Here is a 21,254-nt window from a genome sequence, read left to right as displayed (position 1 = left end):
TCCTCTCCAGGCTAAACAACCACAGCTCCCTCAGCTGCTCCTTATAAGACTTGTGCTCCTCACCCTTCACCAGCTTCATTGCCCTCCCCTGGACTCACTCTAGCACCTCAAGGTCTTTTCTGTAGTGAGGGGCCCAGAACTGGACACAGAAGGCCAGTGTGGCTTCACCAGAGCCTAGTACAGGGGGACAATCACTGCCCTGGTCCTGCTGGCCACACTGTTACTATTACAAGCCACATGCCGTTGGCATTCTTTGCCACCTGGCTCATGTTCAGCTGCTGTCAACCAGTACCCACAGGTTCTTTTCCACTGGACAGTTTTCCAACCACTCTGTCCCCAGCCCATAGCGCTGCCTGGATCAGTGACTCAAGAGCAAGACGCAGCACTTGGCCTTGCCGAACCTCATGCAGTTGGCCTTGGCCCCTTGATTCAGCAGATCCAGATCCCTCTACAGAGCCTTCCCACCCTCCAACAGATACACAATCCTGCCCAACTTGGTGTTGTCTTCAAACTTACTTAGGGTACACATGACCATTCATCCAGATCATCAATAAAGATATTAAGCAGGACTAGCCCAAATAATGAGCCCTGGGGATCTCCACTTGTGACTGGCCGCCAACTGGTTTGTAACTCCATTCACCACCACTCTCTAGACTTGACCACCCACACAGTTTACCCATTAGTTTTTCAGTGCACACACAGTCCCCTCATGAAACACTAGTCCTATTTATAAGGGGCAAAACAAGGACTGAATATTGGGGATGCATTCAAAAGGCAGTCCATGAAAGAGGAAACAGCTTTGAAATGCTCCACAGGTGCTTTGCTGTTGTAGTTGGTTGGTACACGGCCATGGAAACCCTGAGCACCCAGGAGCATTCCTGTGGCCATGGATACTCACTCTTCTCCTGCCTGCAGTCCCTCTGGATTATTTTTCAGTGCCAGACCAAAACACAAATTAAAAAAGGAAAAGTAAAAAGGCAAGAGGCAACATTCAAGCCCATCCTGGCAGTGGTCCAAAGGAAAAACCCAAACAAAACACAAGCCAACAAAGATCCAGATTGGAAAAACGCTGACAACCTAAGTAGCAGGAAGTTTTTGATGATCCAAAAGCCATTGTGAAGCCCAATTAAAAAGAAAACAACAGTTACAGTTGCTCAGCTCGGCCAGGCAAGGAATAGCTGACTCAATCATCCTAAAACAGGAGAGGAATGAACCTTTTTGTCATGCATGAAGAAGGTTCAAAGTAAGAAATTTAAAATACTGTTTTTTCCCTTAATAAAAAACAAGCAGCCAACCCCACCCCCCCCCAAAAAAAAAAAAAAAATCAGAAAACATTTTCAGTGCATCCACTCAGTGCAGCAAGCAACTGTGAATGCAAGACCTTCCTACTCTTCCTTTACTTGGAAAATGATACTTTAATTTCTGCAGCAGAAATATTTCAGGTTGGGCTTTTCGTGTGCTTTTTTTCTGAAGCATTTCATTGCTCTTCGTTGGTAGAGCAAACATCCTGCTAGTTATGTTTAAATACATGCTTCAAACAGTTTTCAGGTTATTTGGTTTTAGACAGAGAAATAAGCCCCAGATGTTTCGCTGAGAAGATTTTCCACCAGGAAATTCACGGTCCTTCCAGATGTCTCATATCTAAAAGTCAAAACTTATTTTTTCTTCATGACAGGCATGAATATGTTCTTTCCAACAAGTTGCTTATAAGATTATTATAAAAGTATCCATAGGCTATAGGTGCATCAGATGGACTTGGGATTATTTAAAAGAGTAAGCAGCAATGAAATTTTCCTAGTCCTTGCCTCTTAGAAGTGTTCTGCATATATCTAGCCTTGTTTGGCATACTACAGCAAGCAAAATTTGACAGGAAGAGTCTAATTAAAAAATACATCATCTCTATTTATAATTAGAGGAAGGAAGTTGAAATGAGGGCTGGTTTCATTTCTGTGAACCTTGGACAATCCTGTAGCTTTAATGATGTGCAGACCTATCCTTTAGGTAGTAAGATGCAGCAATTTTCATGATCGTGTTATTTCAGTAGCCAAAATTCATGTCTCTCTCTGCTTTCCTCATTGACAGATAACTTTTTGGATGTCTTGTAGGCGGCAACTGCTGGCATTTCTCCCCACCTTTGCTAACATTGTCTCTTTATCCCAGTTATCAGCCATCTTCCCTCTCAAACTGTCTGTCAGGTTAACACGATCCAGTTAAGCTGTCACAGGGTGCTCTGACATTCAGGCCTCAGAGTTCCTACTTCTATTTCAGACCTGAGGAAAGGCTCACCACCTAAGAAAGGAACCCTATTTATTTGCAGCTCTGTCTGTTTTTCCTGAGACAGTGGCACAAGAATTCTAAACAAGCAACACTGGGAAGAAAAATTAAAACCGCATGCTTTTTTTAAACAGGAAATATGCCAGTTGTCATCTTGGGAAACACTATACAAGACCAGGTTTGCAGGTTTATTTAATGTACTCTTGATGGATTTTTCTGCCAGCACCACGTCCTACTCCTCATAGATATACAGGCACAATTCCCAAAGAAGATACTGGGACTCTACATGGCCACCTGTAGGAACAGACAGATTTTGCACACAGATTTCTTAGAGGGCCACAAAAATAGAGAAATAGCAAACAGGAAGAGATGAAGGTCCTGATTTTTTGGGAACAAATAAAAATTGCTCTCCTTAGTGGAACAGGAGTGGGATCTCTATCATACTCATGGTTACACATCAACTTCTCATTCAATCCATAAGCTCAGCTCTTCCATAAATCTCCGCAGAATCAGCTTCAAAAGCTCTGGCAACACAAGGATTTGCTTAGAGCATCTTCAGAGCTAAAGCTCTGAAGGCAGTCTTTTCTTGTCTCAATTAGCTGTTTTTCCTGGACACAGAGATCATATTTAACTAATTTATGCTTTTTGTAAGACCAAATATACAAAGTTGTATCTTGAGCAGCACTAGCAAAAATTTTTAGATCTTGATTTTACATTCATTGGGGCAAAAAACACTCTCTCCTTTTCCTTTAGGCATAGTGTTTGACATAAAATTGCACTACATTTATAACAAGAAATTGCATTGATGAGTAACTGCAAGCCCTGTGAACTAATAGAAAAGTTAACGGACAAAATTCATTTGTCCTGACCGCCCTTCCAGAACCATATGAAAATATTGATTACTAGTGAATAAATAATCCTTCTTTAGAAACCACTTATTTAATAATCGAGATGGGAGGTTGTAAACGTAGCATATAGATCTGCAGTCAATTTCTACTATACTTTACAATTATTATTATGTAAGTGGTAACTTTGTCCTTATGCTGGAGGGGAACTACAACTCGGTCCATCACTGAAAACAAAAGCCAAGAATGCTGCAAATACATGATAGACAGAAATTCTGCAAGTGAAGTTCTGCAATTTAAGCCTATGTTTGATCTCTCAATCCCAGCATTAGACTCCCCTCATTAGCTTTGACAAAGAGTGGATTAAAGATTTAATCTCTTGGGCATATGCAGTAACCTTTGCAACAAGGCTTTCACAGCACAGAGGGTCCCACTGCAGAAATGCATGTAAGAGAACCTATAAATGCATAATATGCAAAAAGGCTAACCCAGGTATACATACTTCCACAACAGCCTTGCTTGGAATTTAGCTTCAGGTGACACAAGTCAACCTGAGAACAGTGGTACATTTAGCATAAAACATTCAAGAGACACTTTCCCCTGGTCATAGACCTTTTAAGTACACTATAATCATCTTTCAAAGAGTGCAATCAAGTCATCCACTAATTTCTACTCCAGAAAGATGTGATTGCTAAACAATGGTGTCATGATGACAGGCTGACCCTGCTCTGGCCTGAATAGGCATAGTGGTTGCTGAAACCTCAACAGGATGCGAAGAGAAAGGAATCCATATTCATTATTAGTTACGGTTGATTTTCTGCTGGGAGGTTTTTGGTTGACAAACCACTCCACTGAGTTACCCTTAAACATGTCCAGCTTCACATACTTCTGTATCCTTTGGTAGTATTTGTTTGCAAACCTCAAAATATAAAAGAATTCAATAGATTCCATATAAAGCCTATAGCAGTTTTTGGATGACTTATTATAAGCCCAAATGATGGCTTGTGACAAAACAATTGCAATACCAAATAAGGGTATTTACTTTTTCCAGGAAAAAGAACTATCAGGTTCAATAAAAAAGTATAAACCAGAAACTGCTTATTTTTATATTATGAATACTGAATAATTTGACAGCATGGTGAAAAACCACTAACAAAGGGGTAATAGACAATGGAAGTACATAATCACAAGAAAAAGCAGAATAAAGCATGCATACAGGCACTAAATGCTTATTCAGTAGCCAAATGACATCTACAACATATTTGAAAAAAGTACCTTGGCTTTGGATAGCAAAACAATTACTATAATTTACACAAGGACAGTGCACAGAAACTTACTGTTTAAGCCATCATTTCACTATGAAGAGTTCTTGGAAAAATAACATTTGAGAATCCAGCTGAGCTGTATATTACTCATAGCCCACTACTCAACCACATCCACTTCAAGATGATTCAAACTTGCAAGAAAAATGTCTCCTCTGACCCATATCTAGAAAAACTCAGTGAAGACAGTTAAGCAAGTAGGAAAATCGTTTTCAAGTGCCAGTCATTCACCACTCTGCTATGGAGACACACAGTACTTTTTGCAAGATCTGGAGTCAAAGTTCTAGTCAGCACTGTGTCATCAAGAGCATGGAGAAAATATCCCCACCTTTCATAACAGTTCTGCTACAGCCTGTTAAATAACATGAAAAAGGATTAGAATATATTTGTGCAGAGAGCTCTACATATCTAGAGTCTTACACCACACATGCCAACATGGTATGTTCTTTCAACAGCAAGTATTTTGCAAAAAACTATCTTCCCATCCTTCATTTTCTATGTGCCTCCCAAAACTGAAGGTAGCTCAAAAAAATCTTGTTCTCAATCAAATCAAAAGTTCAATTTAATGATATTTTTATGTTTCCATTTATATGTTCCTTCTTCACTTTCTTCAGTTTAAATGACTTAAATTGAATAGCAAAAATATACTCCACTTTTTAAACAGAGTTCTTACTCAATATATCTTCAAATATCAATAACATTCTCACAGGAAACATGGCAGTTAGAAGACAATCTTAAGTCCATTAAAAGAAGTGCATCCAAAAGGGAAGTCTCATTGACACCTCTCCTGTGTGAACGATAGGATTCGACATGCCAAAACTAGGGTGACTGCAGATTGCAGCATGGGTCATAGTGTCAAACATCACTGTCTTGTATGATGGATTTCTATTTTTAATACAAATATGGAATGGTCCACATTTAACAGTGACAGCCTTCTCCTTAGAGGTGAGAAATGGAAATAGATCCCTTCAAGCAAAGGAAACTGAATGCTGCTAAGAGCCCTGTTCAAAAATAAACTGTTTAAGCAGGTACTGTCATGACTACCCTGACAAATTCTGTAAAACTTCTCCAAAATCTTTTTCCAACAAACATTCAACTAACTACTTCTGAACACATGAGGTTTACACTTGAGACAAAGTAGTCCATCTAGATACAGTTTTATTGCACTAACTGGGCATTTTTAGTACATTGACCTAGCATATTAAAACCATGGCTTAAACATGCTTCTCCCAATATACAGTAAAAAGACAGTTTTCCTAACAGTAGCTCTAGACTTGCTGCTCAGACACTGATGAGACCATGATGTAAATGAAATTTTACCTCCGGACAAATAAAACAGCTGCACACCAACTCCTAAGTGAAATGAGTTGTGAAAGTTCTCAGGGGCTGGCTGAAGTATAACAGTTCAGGGAAGTTGTATTGACTTCCTATCTTTTTCCCTGGCAACACACATATTTCTTAAGCTTATTTTCACTTTTAAAAGTTTGAAGCATTTAAAGACAGCAAAATAATTCCCCTGCCTCCAAATCATAAGATAGATTATGTACAAACCTTTTATCCCCTGAATCAGAACAAAAGAAGGCACCAACAAGAGCTTGCTCACTGGCTTAGTACTTTGTTTTGTACTTTAGGAGACTATGCTAAGGTCATAACACTCAAAGGAAAACTGCATAAACAAAACACTAATTCTAAAACATGCAGCAGTAATGTTGCTACTTAAACATCATGACAATTTTGCCATTAGGAGACATTCAGCTGAAATGCTTCTCTTGGAATCCCAGGCACTGCTCTCCTCTACCAACCCACTCACTCCTGCATGCAGAGAGACAATGCTCCATGCTTTGAAACCTTTTGTGTCTCTGGGAAGATGAAATGGCTATCTTCCAAGACTTGGTACTTGGAAAGAAATTGTTTTGCATTCTTCATTATACCAGAAACATACACGTGCATGTATGAGGTAGACTTTCTCTGTATTACAAGGTTTTTGTTTGGTTCTTCCTTTTGGTCTAGCATAGCACCTCTACCAGTTCTGCCCTTCTATATTGATGTGCTTCAAAGCTTCATCTTTTCTCTACTTCAAACAGCTCTTCACTCAGTGGTCTCAAAAAGTTAATAAATCATCTTTATGTGACCCACTGCAAGCACGTCTGCAACTAACAGTAAGCAATCCCCAAATGTAACTCTGGCATATGGGCAGGTTCTACTGCACAGTTTAAATGTAATTTCCTTACTTGCTTAGCCCTGTTAGCGCTGGAGGTTACAGCCACACCCCTTTCATAGATGGCCCTCCAGAAATTACTTCTGACAATCAAGCAATTACAATGCTCTTTCTGGCTTTTAAATAACCCTTTTCTTTAAAAAGAACAGTCTTTCCTTCCTCTGTTACCTGTAGTGCAAGAAAGGAGCAAGCCCTGGCTACTTAAGACAGTTGGTCCATGCCCCAAATGCCGATCACCATGGTGTCACCCAAGAAGAGTAACAAGGTAGTTACCATCAACCGCCAAAGTCTGTGTCCTGGAGGAGGGCTGACTCACAGCAACCCACAAACCCATATCAGCTTAAGCTGAGCTTGTGCCTTCTGAAACAGCACAGACTGCAATACTGAAAAGCAGAAAGAGGATGGGTAGGAACAATGAGACATGGCACAAATCATATAGCCCACTTTGCTACACAGGCCTTTGTAATTGCCCAAACACCTCTATGTATTCGTATAAACATTCTGTGGTTGGGGATTTGCACTCACCTCCCTTCTCCACAAGACAAACAAACTAAACACAGTAATTAGCTTCAATAGCATCTGATGAAGTAAATAGTTTTCTGTTTCCATTAGTAGCTCACAAAGCAGACACTACTGTGAGCACCACTCAGGTCATTGCCCAGCAGTGACAGCTTTACAGTCAAGCCAAAACAGGTTCCACTGCAACAGCAAACATGAGTCAAATTCCCTGGTAGGACAGGCACAAGTTCACACAACTATGCTGTTACAGGCTATGGCAAGAACATTCAAACCAAATCACTCAGACTTGCCCAATTAGCTAATTAGAATTTCTCACAACAAATCCCATCAATATTTGAGAGATAGCAAGAACAACCCCAAGGGGTTTGGTTTGCTAGAATAGATTCTCCTACAAAATACCTTAACACCTATTCAAGTTACAAGTGACAAAGTTCAGTCTACAAGAGATACTAAATTTGGCTAGCAGCAATAGTATTTTTCTTTCTGGTCCAGGAAAGCTTTATAGACTTTCTTTCTTATGTATCCTCACCCTATTTCATCAGTCTTTGGTCATCTTAAAAATCTGCCTTCAGAAATAACTTGAACCATACAATTTATTAGTAGCCACGTGGAAATACAGCATGAAATCAGTCACTTTATTTAAACTGTCAAACATCCAGCTGGTTAAAAAGTACCATAGGGACATGGCTTCAATAATAACCTCCTATGACTCAGCTACGGAACACACTTCAGCCTTGACTTATTTTGAAGAAATGGATAAATAATCAACTTGAGAAAACAAAGGCAGGATTAATATTACTTTGATTGTATCTACATATACACAGGAATGTTCAGGAAAGTAATAATTTTAGAGTAATTATTTGTAAGCTTACTTTCCCTTCCCTGATTGTAACAGCTAAACACAGAGACTGAGTACCTGCCAGCCTTCATCCCATGGTAGCTCCTTCACAGGAATTCACTGAGGGAAAGGATTTTTTCCTTTTGAGTATTTATTCAAACCATATTTTATGAATTGGTGCTTAATTATCTCAGACATCTAGATTACTGTTTTTATTTCAAGAAATCCAATTTGATGGATGAAGAACATGAAAACGCAATTTTAATCAATCTCCTTGAAACTTCTTAAAATAACACTAGCTGATGACTACTCACAAGATAGTAAGCTATTTCCCTCTTCTCAGCTGCATATATCTTTCTGAAGTATTTGTTGGAATATCAGTGACAAACTAATAACATGAAGGAAGTAAATATAGCTCAACTTACACTGCACCAAAAAATATTTCTAATCTCCTTTTTGTCACTCAAATCACACCTAGCTATAATGATTTCCAAATGCTGTGGTCTATTACCAGTGGCTTTCCCACCGAAGCAACATCTGAAGAAGAGGTTTAAGGCAAGGACATTCTTTCAACAGCCCACCAGAACTATCAAAGAATAGTATAGTAGGTCATTAATTTGAGCTGTAACCATGTAAGCCAAATTCATCAAGTTAAGAAATTACCTTCTTCAAGCATTAAATCCTAGAAATCGTGGGACAGCATTCTGCCTATAGTCAACTTTTAATTATGTCATGTTACCAACAGACTGCCAAAGCAGAGTGCAACTGATAGCACATGGCATGTCTGAGTAGAGCCTATTTTTAGCCTGCAATTCAATCAGCACTCTTACAATGGCAAGGATTAAAGTCCAAAACAGCCACATTGCTGTATATAGGCCAATGCAATTACATGTTGAAACATGTTGAGAGAATGTGGTGGCAAACTGGAGTCAATGCTGGGAGGAGTAGCACCAGACAGGCAGCTGCTCCGTGGTAGCCGATGTCTTTACTGGCAGAGCACACACTCCCATCTCACACATCTTTGTTAACAGACCACAAAGGAAAACATTAAAACAAATGACGTTTTACTCCAATTCCTTTCAATACAAGTTACCACTTATGAAAGACAGACAATGTTTTGGCAACCTCAAAAATCAATATCCTTCTACCTTCACTGGCAAGTGTTCAGATGCCTTTAGTTTTGCCAACTCTGAGCAGTCCCCTTCAATCCTGCCTGAGAATGCTGCCAATGAAGAGACAACTCTGTCCTCAGCCTGGCTCTCCTGAACTCTTGTGCTGAGGTAGCATTACAATATTTCCAAGAATGCTTGTAAATTCCTGTCTTTTGTAACACCAAAAAAAACTTAAGAGTTTCAAGCCAATATACTTTTGCACATTCAAGAGGTAACTCTTAATTAAAAATGTTACACTTTTGCTGTGCTTTTAATCTTTAGGAGTCACATTTTTGGGCTTTTCCCACCTAACTATACAGGTATTTCTTAAACAAATTTTTAAAAAAGAACCTTGCTGTGTAACAGACAGGATCAGACTTGAGACCTATAGGACTTAATGCTTTGAAACTATCAGAGCAAGAACAGGTGACACCACAACGCAATCACTTATTCTCTAGGATATAAGTGATTCATCAAACACTAAAGAGTTTCATACACTAAAACCATGGCTGAATATTAATCACTGACATTAGGAAGCTTACGGCTGCATTCCAGTTTCCTGGGACCATTAATCTATCTTGATACAGCCTCTGAAAAGTAGCCTAAACAGTATCCTCTTCCTCTTTACACAAATGACTATTAGGGAACATTTCCTTCAAACCTCTTGAAGAGAGAGAGAAAAAGACTAAAAGATATACATACTCAGACATACATATTCTGAGGATGTTCAAGCTAAACACATATATAAAATATGGGCACAGCTAATTAGCAAAGAAAGAATTCTGTATCTTGAGATAATTCACTCCATTACAACAAGCTCCTCAAGATTTCAAACTTGCTACAGGTGGTCATTTCTCCAAAGGACACACTTTTGAGTGCTGATCACTTCTCTTCAGCAAGATAAAAGGAAGGCACCAAAAAAAAAAAAAAATCAGCAGCATGCAAACTGAGACACCCATCTTAAGTCTCAGAAACTATATGTCTTTTTCTAAAAAATGAGGATTTTCTTCCACCACTTTCCCCCACAACTCCGTTTTGTCAGAAAATGACTCCTTTTTCTTCTGAGACGAAGCTCAGTCTAGAAGAGGCGTAACTTCCATAATGCACATAAGGCAGAAGAACATGCAATAACCCCACAACACAGTAGTTGAAACAATAATGCAGATAAATTGACTTTTTAATTAAGCTAAAAAAGTAACAATTGAAATGAGCATCTAAACAAGAACACATTACTGTCTACAAGGCAAGTATACCAAATCTAAGCACATTATTTGGAGTTATTCAAGTTCACTTCTGTCCAAAAATAGAGAGGACACAACCAAGTAAAATAATAAGCAATACTACAGTATAAAGAAAAGGCTGTCTATAAGACACTACAGGAATGCTCAGATCACAGGCAAACAACTGTGGATACCAAACCCAGAAGAGCTGCACTTCTTTCTGCCTTGTGCAATCACAGACAAAAACACCTCATGTATTATAATCAAACCAGAAAAAAAAATTCACTGTAAGATGAGAGTCCTTTAGTTGTGACCAGCAATGATCATTGAAATACATTAATCATTTAGAATGCACATACAGGATAAATCAGTCATGTCTGTCTGAAATAAAATACTCTGCTTTTCCACTTGTGAATGAAGCCTGCCTACCTTACTCAGTCATTGTGGTTACAGGTTGCTAGCATTTATTACTGAAGCACAAATCAACTACTAGCATGGTAGAGTACTTGAAAAAGAATTATGAAAACACTAAAATAACATAGAGACTGAAGAGCACAGTGTAATTTAGCAGCACCTTTCCTCCCTCAGTGACATAAGTTTGTTTTTTTAAAAACTATTTTCAAATCACATTACAATTTCCTATAAAGATACCTAAAGGGAAGTATGTAACGAAATGTGCCTCATGAGGGGGACTTCTGAAATTCAGAAAGCCTTAAGATCAGCGCAATTACATAGTGAGATGTGAATCTCCATCTCCTTGGCACTCACCACTATAAAGCTTCCCAGTCCCTGCACCCTTTTGAAGGTGACCAGCTTTAACAAAAATAAGTAAACCCAAACCAAAACACAAAGAAGAGCCTGCAAAGTCACTTTTTATAGACAACAGTCAGACAATGAGGTCTTTCCTGTGAGGCAGGGCAGCACAGAAAAATCTTACACTTTCAGGAATTTGAACCAGGTATCCTCAATTCTCTGCCTGGCAAACCTGGAAGGGTCTTCCATAACGGAGACAACAAGACCTCCTATAAAGAGGGCAGAGGACTCAAGACTTTCACAAGCCAAGTCCCTCACAATGCTAGAGCTGAAGGGGAAAATAACAACCCTTTGTGTGTGGAGTCAAAGGTCATGCTCCAGGGCCAGCTGCTGCAGTATGGTAATAAACAGAGCATAGATACGTGGCTTTTTTCAATTTCTTCACAACTCGTAAAATTCCAAGTCTCTCCAAGTACTAGAAGTCTACTAATGCCTACCCCCTAGTTAGAATGGGTTCATGACTGGCACTTGGAGAAAACTCAACTTTTATTCCACATTGAGAAAAAGCAGGCACAAGCCCCCATTTAGATTTCACTAGCACAGATAAGATTCCTGTTGGTTTCCTGATTCCACACTCCACTATTACGTTTCTTCCTTACAAGCCTTGCAGTAATGAAGTAAGAAAGCAGACATAACGTGCTTTTTCAACTAGCTTTACCTAGCATGTGACACCCAGATAAGCAACCTGACTGGCACAGCTATGAGAGCTACAAGTGCCTTCTTTGCCAGCCCCCAAATCATGCCAAATGGTTCACACTGAACATGCAGAGAAACCCCACCAGACAAAGCCCAGGGACTTCATGTTCTCCTTGTCAATAACAAAGCCATAAAATCTACAGGCATCTCACCAGCAACTGGAACAGCTACTTTACCTCTGATGCTGCTACTTGTGGCTACAATAGCATATTTACAATCCTAAAGAAAATACTTATTCTCTCAATTTCACTTACAAAGATTGAAGGGCTCATTAGTAAAGCTGAAGTAACTAGCTTCAAGGAACAGCACTGAAATGTCCCTCTTTTTATTTTTTAATCAACATCAAAGTTACTTCAGTTACAAAATTATCTTTTAAACTGCCATATTCTGCAGCTTCTAGAAGACAACACAGAAACCAAGATGTAAATAAGCTTACTTTCTTTCCTAAATAGGGAAATACAAGCTACTTGTAAGTGCATTTTATTCCAGTATAATCATGCATGCTGTGTACAAGAAGACAAGAGTATTGTTTTATGTGTATCACTGTCACCGCTGAGTTGATACAGACGGGGCTGGTATCACCACCAGCCCTTTAACTGGCATTCCCACCAGTTCTTTACTTACAAACTCTACATGCCTTCTTTTACAGACCTTTCTCTCATGCAGCTCGGACTCCTTCCTTCATAGACCCCTCTCTGATAACTCTGACTTCTCCTCTTATTGGCAGCTTCACACTGTACTGATTCCTTTCCTTACAGGCAGTTCCACATACCTCTGATTCCTTCCTTCATTCTGCATGGCTGGCTAACCCCAAGCTGTCCCTTTCCTAGCCACCTAATCCTGTCTGTCCTTCACACAACATCTTCTTACCTTATCTGTCCCTCACCTCCTCACAGCACAGCTAGCAGGCTCCTGCTCTTACTCCAGCAGACTCTGGGTCCCAAGTTCCAACTCCAAGTGTCTGTAACTACGGCCAGCTAACCCACTCCTTTATATCCCACAAACTGATTGGGCAGACACAGACATTTCCACTCCTTGGTAATCACTACAGCTACAAGTCACTGGGGAGGATTCCCTCCTGCACTATCCTTTCAGCCCAGCTCTCCACATATCACTAGAATTAAAGCAATACAACTGCACAAGATACAGCTTACTACTTTTGTGGCTGATGAATGTGAAGCTTCAAGCCATACATAACCCTCCACTACTGCATGCAATCACACATACCTGACTTTACTTTGTATTACAACTTATTTATGCAGTTTCTTATCATCAGGATATTAATTGTTAGTAAACACAAGAGTTTAATTTAGCAAACATAAGACAACACTGTCTGTTTCATTTTTCCAAGTATATATACTTTGTCATAAAAACCCCTCTAGAACTACAACTCAAAGAAGATGAAGCTGCTTTTCCAGTCAGCACATCCTTTCTGTTCAGCCTAATAATCACTACCATGTAAAATGTTGACCGATATGACCAAAAGATTAATAACAATGCATTGCCCATATTTAATGATAGCAACTAGGCAGCAGGACCAAAGCTGGCAATTTTCCAGGATTTTGTGGAATAAAATAAATATCCTCCTTACAAAATAGATAGAGGGTCAGTTGAGAAGTATGACAAATAAATACCCTCCTCACAAAATACAGAGTCAGTTGAGAAGTATGACTACTAAGGTCAAGTAGCATTATGGAAAGTAAAGGTCTAAGCTTTCTTTTCTTTTTTTTTTTTAAACATCCTTAAAATGTTGGGAATGACAGAATTACTTCTTTTCAACTGTTTGGAATTGGAAACTGCAATGCATTTTTGTGGTACATCTGTATTAAGCTGATGATGTGGACAGTGAACTTCCAAGTCTTCAATAGTTTCATATGCCAGATAGTTGCAGATGTTTCTAGGTAGCTCAGCCTACAAGAGAGCTCGCTGCTACTATTGTCCCAACTTGTTCCACTGCTAAAAATATGTAACAACATTCCTTGCTGTCTTATTAATAACTGTAATACAATATAAAGTTAATATTAATATAACGCAATCCAGGTTGTGTGGAAAGTGATGACAGAGGTGTAAGTAGCTGGCTCTCTTTCCTCTGAGCTGATAATGAAATGATATCTTAGCACATGGGTACAGCCTACTGAAGCAGCACTTACCAAAGGTGCTGTATAGCCCCAGACCAGACCACCTCGGGTCACTCAAAAATACAAAACACCTTTTGAAAGAGTAGAGGTACCAACCTGTCCTGACTGAATTCCAGCCAGAGAAATGGACTGTAAAATGGAGTAGGGTTGTCATCAGTGATAATGTGATGGATGGGTGAGTTACAGCCCAGCTGCATCGCATACATTTGCACAAAGGTTGCAACGCATTACAACCCAGTGTGTGAGATCAGACAGAAAGAAAAGGGCTTCTCATTTAGACCCCAATTGTTGGCAAGGTAGGATGGCTGTGGATACACTAGGAAGTGAAAACTCTTGTAAAACATTGAGAGAACTTTTGTTCTTATTTAGAACAACACAGGTAGAAGGAGATTGCAACATGCCAAGTCCCACATCTCTGACTATTCCTTTACCAACATAGATATGAACTGCAGTTGTCTTAGTTTCTTGCTCAGTTAATTCTCTAGTAATTTTCACACAAGAAGAATTTGGATGAAATGAGGTATCTACAAACTGGTTTTGAGAGAAAGCATCAAAATTTGGAACTGCAAGTACAAGATTTGTGGTAGGATAACAGCAAGGTCAGACTACTTCCTATTAATCTCCTTTCTTTGACTAAGAATCTCCAGGAAACACAGGGTGATATGAGTTTCTAGAGGCTGTATCTGTCCAATCTGTGATTTAAAAATTCAGTGGAATCCTGAGAACTACCAGTACACTCGCTCCTATCATTCTTGACATGGAGCTCTACGAAGGCTCTTGAGCTGTGATCAGCCAATTCAGTGACTTGCAACAGAGGTGTCAAAGTCAGGAACCGAATCTCTGGGATAGGTCTTTGCCCCTGATTTTACAACAGAGCTTTTAAGCCTAGATCAAACAACTGAACTGAACTACAACTTGTCCAAATCAAAACTTGTCAGAATAACCTTGCAAGAACTTCAAAGTTATCTTACCTTAAACTGCCAGAGGTAAAGTCAGGCATTTGACAATTACTTTGTATCTGTTCTACGGGTATTTCATCTCCTTTGAAAGCCCACACCGCAGAAGACAGTAAGCTGGTGGAGACTGAGAAACTTTTCACAGTTGTGCTTTAGGGCGGGTGTTTATACTCCCCCAGAAAAATGTGCTTCAACAGGACTCTGGTGCAGCTCATGCTGTCAAGAAACAGAGTAGTATCCTACCCCGCACTGTCCTCATAAATAATTCCCTATAAAATTCAAGCACATGCAACTGCTACAGGGTCAATCTCTTGAAGCACAGGAATTTGTCAGCTCCAGAAATACTTGACTAGAGTCAGAATACTTCAGAAACCTTTTGGAAAAAACCTTTATGTTAAATTCCCTCTTCTCCCAAAGGATGAAAAAAGGCTGATTGATATCCACCTGCCTCAGGGAGAATATGAAAGACCTATGTGTCTCGACAGCCCCCTCATCTAAAATATTTCCCAGTCCTCAGCAGTGACACTCACCAAAGATATCAGCCAGTTTCCCTAAAGTGTGTGTTCATTTTCTCTGGGAAAATGACAATATTCCAGTTTCCATCTTCTATTCTTCAGCTCCCATTAACGAGATAACGACTAAGCCAAAAATGCTCTCTTCAGAGAACAGCTGCTCTATTTACCAGTACCTCCATCAGGATCAGAATCCAAACCATACTTTCTTCTTTTCTGCCTAGCCTCTATGGACCAATGCATTATTACTTAATGCCAAGGAAACCCAAGGAGGAGGAGCCCTCTGGAAAGTTTACTGCTCTCAGAAAACCTAAGGCTGCTGCCAGGATATAGCCTGGCACAGAGTTCAATGCCAGGGCTGAGCTCCATGCCGGGACACAACCAGTGCAACTACTCCTGCTATCAGTTTACATCACACCATGCCTCAGAGTGAGCCCTGGCTTTAATGTAGGGCTAAATCACAGCAGCTGAAGACAGAAATGTGGATGGCTTCTTTATGAATGAAACTCCCAAATCCCTCTAGTGCTCACTGGATTTATTTGCTTATACCACTGTATACTGAATGACACTGTTCCTAATTACAAATTCTTGGCAGGAATTTAAGCACAGAAGTTGTTTCCAGTTTTTTCAGAGGGAACAGGAGGTCAAAAAAATTATCCTTATGGCACTATAACTCTCCTTTACACCATTACCACCAGTACACCATATGCATGGAAAGATTTTTTTGTTTGTTTGTTTTCCATTGTTACACAAGGTTTTCAATTACGTTTTCTTGATAAATTAGGCAGCGTGATGTCCTATATTATTGTAAAGATGTATTTCTTACAGAGCTGCCCCAACACTGAACACCACTGTGGCATGTGAAAGCAGACTATGGCAACATACTCAGCATGTTGTAATTTGTAATTATGTGAAAAAGTTATAATGAAGAAGATCTCTAAAAAAAGCACACCACTTGACATTGGCCATGTATATATAGCTACTCTCCTGAGCGACCCTATGTCAGCTAGTTGTAAGTATCAAGTAACTCAAAGCAATTCAAAACCAACAAACCCAATGTACCAAATTAGATTCAAAGAGCTTTATTGGCACAGGGCCTGAGCCACAAATTTAGACCCAGTTCTGAATTTTCCCAAGGTTCACAGAAATGGGCAAAAGGGACATCTGAAGTCAAAGTCCAAACTAGATCCAGTTCTACTTCACACAACAGACAGTAAGAGTGACCTAAAATCCTCATAAACAATAAAAGCCAAATTCAAAATGGCACCTTAGGCAGCCAAATCAATATAGGCAAACCACAAAAACTCTACAACGTGGCGTAGTTACTCAGCAAGAATTTGTAGATGTGGCTAAAAATACTGTAACAGAATTTGTGGTACTTCATTGCATCATCAACTAGGATGGTATGTTATCATCTAGGACCAAATCACTCAAAACCACAGGGGATAGCTGAAACAAGCATTCCTGACAGCAGTGCCCAGTCCTATGAGGCTCAGTGCCAGACAGAACTGAGCACAACCCAATGAACAGCAAGCTGCTGTGTGCAGAGATATGGATGTAGAGAAAAGTGTGTGCACAGAGAGAAGCAGGGGAAAAAAAGAGGGACGAGGATATAATTAGCCACCCAATTCCAAGTGAAAGAAAGATCCCAGAGACTCTTCTTATCAGTTTTCCCTATCAACCAGCTTAGGTGCTCCACATTATTCAGGGTAATAAAGACCATCCCAGACATTACTCTCAGAACTCAGTTTCATAACTTCCCAGTGAACCTGCATAGGTGTCTAAAAGCATTGCTGCTCAGAAGACAGTGCGTAGATCTAGACTTGCATTCAAACTCAAGCAAAATTATAAGTTTAAAGAAAAGAAGCAGTAAAGCCAAGACGTGAAATTGACTTCAGCTTTCAAAGAACTAGAGTGAAGAAATCCTGCTCTTTGGAGCCAAGCTAGAACATCTGTTGGTTACAAGAAAGCTACTAATGACACACTATGACAGGTCCGAATGTCAAAACATTTTTTGTTTACTTTTTAAGTGGGTTTTTTTTAAGAATTGTTTATAATGTTTACTTACAATTATTTGCAATATAAAAGTTGTTTTACTAACTACAAAACCACCACCGTCACTACACTGTTATCATTACTAATTTCAAGACAGCAATGGCGAAATCTGACCCACTGAAGTGAGCTGGATTCCTGCTACTGACTTCATCCTATCAAGTACGTCCCACAGCAGTACGTCATCTGCAAGATGCACAAATCATTCAGTGGTGAAAAGGCAACAAGTTGGCAGAAAGTAAGTGAATGCTCCCCTAAGTTAAGAGATGGTAACTTAAAACTCACTGGGAAAAAGCCTAGCACTGATCATTCCAACCTGCTGGCAAAAAGGCCACCAGTTTATAAAACTTCAGGAATTATTTAGACACTGCTGTTCCTATGCATTTAATCATCATCATAGAAAGGCTTAGATTTAAAGTTCCAACTCTCCTGTTGTGGGCAGGGATACCATTTGAGCTAGAAATTCCTAGGTCTGTTTCAAGATATTTTGCTCTACTCACCATGATGATACTAAATGGACCATCAACCCATTAGCTCACTAATTTCCAAAGTAATTAATCAATCAAACCTCAGATGTGTCAATGTGAACCGACACCTGAATTTCAACCTATGCTCTGCTTTGACAACTGCATTCCTCTGGGATCAGAATTTGCCCTGATCTCTGGGTGAAATGGAGCAAAATTCTTCTTAGCCAAATAACGTGGTGATCTTCTGTTGACCAGTGAATATGGTCTTGAGGAAAAGCCGCTGAAAGAATATGTCCACCTCCCAAAAATAAAACACAAGAAGGCAACACAAATCAGTTTATTCTGTAGAATTACAGGCAAGAAGATGTAATGCCAAAGACAGAAATGCTACCCTAACTGCAAGTGCAAACACGGAACTATGCTTTCATTATAATGACCAAAGGTAAACAAGTCTAATCAACCAACACTTTTTTTTTTTTTTCCACCTTGTAGAAGCCAAGAGATAGCCAAGAGACATAATTAAGGCACTCTAGAAACAGGCAGCGGCACTGCAAACACAAAGGTAAATGTAACCATGTAAGCAGATTTCAATGAGCTGCCTACACCCTCACAACAGAAACTAAGTATTTGGAAGAGCCAGAACCTCAGATTAACAAATCACTGGGCCAGGACTTGCAGAGCAGCTATCTTTCAATACTTTTAGAGGTTTACAGCCCCTCTGGGGACACAGGCCATCTCTCACTCAAAGTCTGCAAATCCACTTTCCAAACATTAATTAAACTTGAGAAATGCTGCACACAGAAAGACTGGGCAGGAGTTAAGCATATACAAGTGGCCATGGATTTTGGCTGGCTCCTAAGACACTAAACCAAGGTGGTGGTGGTGGTGGTAGTATAAAAAGTTATAAAAAATTACCAGGAAAGTATTCAAATCAAAGCAAAACATAACACAGTGAACTGCCCCTGAAAATGAGGTTGAACACACTCTAAATCCAGATTTTAAACTATCTCTTTATTTACTTCATTAGGTGTCAGAATCCGTCCTGCCTTTCTTTTAATTAGCTCTAACTCCAAAAAAAAAAGAAAAGCCTCCCATGAAAACAATGGGACCACTCTCTGAATTGGGGACGACTGAGCACATGAAAACAGAATTGACCCAGCACACCAAGAGCTTCCAAAGTTTTTGTGCTTTAGGCAGAGCTCTGTTCACTGGATGCTGTATCCTTGGCAACTATTATGCGAGGAAACCGTTCTACAAATGCAAAACTTCTGTCTGCTTCATGAGCTTTTCTCTGAAATACTTTTATAGGGTTTTGGGTATCCTTAAATCTAAGGGGACACACAGCCCTTTGTCATCTTTCCGCAGGCTCCCATGAGCATAATACAAGTGATGTTAAGAGAGTATTTTCCTCCCATTTCATCACAGGGCAAATAAAAGTTTTACAACTTTCACTTCCTTGGGAGAAAAAAAAAAAGTGGGCATTTTTTCCTTTCTTCTTCAGTGCACTCTGCAGAACTAATGTGCAGATACAAGATAATAATGAAAGGACATTATTTTTTTGTCGATCAGTGGCATTGCTTTGAAAACTAAAAATTCAAGGATAATGCTCGAGTGCCTGATTTCAAGGGCAGAGCTACAGATGCCGGCACATGTATTAGAAGAAGCATGCAAGAAGAGATAGGTAAGACTTGACAAGGGCCATGCTGCAGTTCTTCGCAAGAGGGACTAGTAGCACCGATTGTTTCAAGGGCAGCAGACGCTGCTATTTTTACCAAAGCCCCGGCTGGAACTGCCTGGCTCATTAAACCTCACCACGGCAAAGTCCGGGTCCTGCTCGGCGCAGCCCGGCCGGCCCGACACGCCACCTTATCCCGCAGTATTCCCAGACACCCAGGCAACGCTAGCGAAGGACAGGCACCGAGTACCTGATACCCAACTTGGGCTTTGCTGTGAAGAGGTTTTCCTTCTCCTGGGGAAAGCGTGATGCAGCTACAGCCAAAGCAGAGGCGGTAGCTTCCCTGGAGGGCGTTTGGGAACGGCAGAGCAGCAGAGGGAAGCCCCCCGCCGTCCCCCGGGGCCTCTCCCCAGGACGCACGGAGATGCCGATACTGCCGGGGCCCGGGCTGCCGCCCCGCAGGGGCCGGGGGCCGCCCGCCGCCCTCTGTGCCCCGCCGCCGTCTCTTGCGGAGAGGCCGCTGCCCTCCGCCCGGTGCCCCCCACTCACATCCCCGCGCCCTCCCCCGGTACCTTCTGCGGGGCGCGGAGGAGGCGGTGCACCCCGGCCAGCTGGGTGGCGAGCGGGATGTCCTCCCGGAAGGTGTACAGCGGCGGCCGGGTGGGCTCGGGAAAGTTGGTGCTGTTGAAGGGGTCGGTGTCATCCAGCAGCTGCACCCGGCACACCAGCGTGGCCATGGCGCATCCATGCACCGCCGCGGCCGGGCGCGGGCGGGGAGCGGCACCCCCAAGTCACCGGCACCGAGGTGCTGCGAGCGGCGCTCCCCTCCGCGGCGCAGCCTGGTCGGCAGCCGGCAGCCTCTCCCCCCGGCTCCCGAGCGAGCGCCGGCCGCCTCACAGCCGCCGCGCCTCGGGGAGGCGGCCCATGGCCCCTTCCCCGCCGGGATCCGCGAGTGCGAGCGCGCTTCAGGCCGAGCAAGGAGGAGGCGGCGCCGGATCCGCGAGGTGCGGGCAGAGCAGCGGCGGCAGCAGCAGCAGCTCCCCCATTCCCGGCCGCTGCGCGCCGAGCGGGCAGCGGGAATGCCGCGGCCGGCACGGGCAGCCCCCAACCGCGCGCAGGGCCCGCAGCGCCCCCGCGCGGCCGCGCGCCGCCGCCCCGCCTCCCCCGACCCGAGGAGACCTCCCCGAGCCGGGCGGGAAGAGAGAGCGCCCGGGATATCCCCGCCTCCGCCGGGCGGGGGTCGGGGCAGCGAGAGAGAGACTCACGGAGGGGCACAGCGAGAGGGGGTTACAGGGAGAGACGCACCGAGAGGGAGAGGGGCGAGAGGGCCCACCAGCCGCGCCCGCTGCAGCACCCTTGGCTCCCGGCAAACGGGCCGCGTGCACTGAGCTCGGTCTTGCTGTCACAAACATCCCAGATGTCCTAAATCTTCGGTGCAATATTCACGCCGTTCCAAATAGAAGCTTTAAAACATACCCGCTTAAAAAAAAAAATTTAAAAATTTTAAAAGGTTTGATAAACTGATCTGAAACGTGGGTATTTGGCACAAGATCGTTTT

General features: G+C 41.7%; 1 protein-coding gene across 6 annotated transcripts in view; it reads right to left on the bottom strand.

Annotated features, from left to right (window-relative positions):
- The window catches only part of FHOD3 (formin homology 2 domain containing 3), a 384,381-nt gene extending 363,839 nt beyond the window's left edge, over nt 1-20,542 (bottom strand). For 5 of the 6 annotated variants that reach the window (XM_033076348.1, XM_033076416.1, XM_033076774.1 and 2 more), the window contains exon 1: nt 20,269-20,541. In XM_033076348.1, coding sequence (XP_032932239.1) covers nt 20,269-20,433 — 165 coding nt within the window. In that variant the 5' untranslated portion in view covers nt 20,434-20,541. Of the gene's footprint in view, nt 1-20,268 lie in introns of all 6 variants that reach the window. The other variant, XM_033076601.1, reaches the window with a different exon arrangement.
- Between the last annotated feature and the right edge of the window lie 712 nt (nt 20,543-21,254).

Source organism: Catharus ustulatus, chromosome 1, assembly GCF_009819885.2.
Source record: "Catharus ustulatus isolate bCatUst1 chromosome 1, bCatUst1.pri.v2, whole genome shotgun sequence".
In the NCBI taxonomy this organism is placed as follows: Eukaryota; Metazoa; Chordata; class Aves; order Passeriformes; family Turdidae; genus Catharus; species Catharus ustulatus.
The sequence above is the reverse complement of the archived record's forward strand: the minus strand, read 5'-3'. Positions and strand labels throughout refer to the sequence as shown.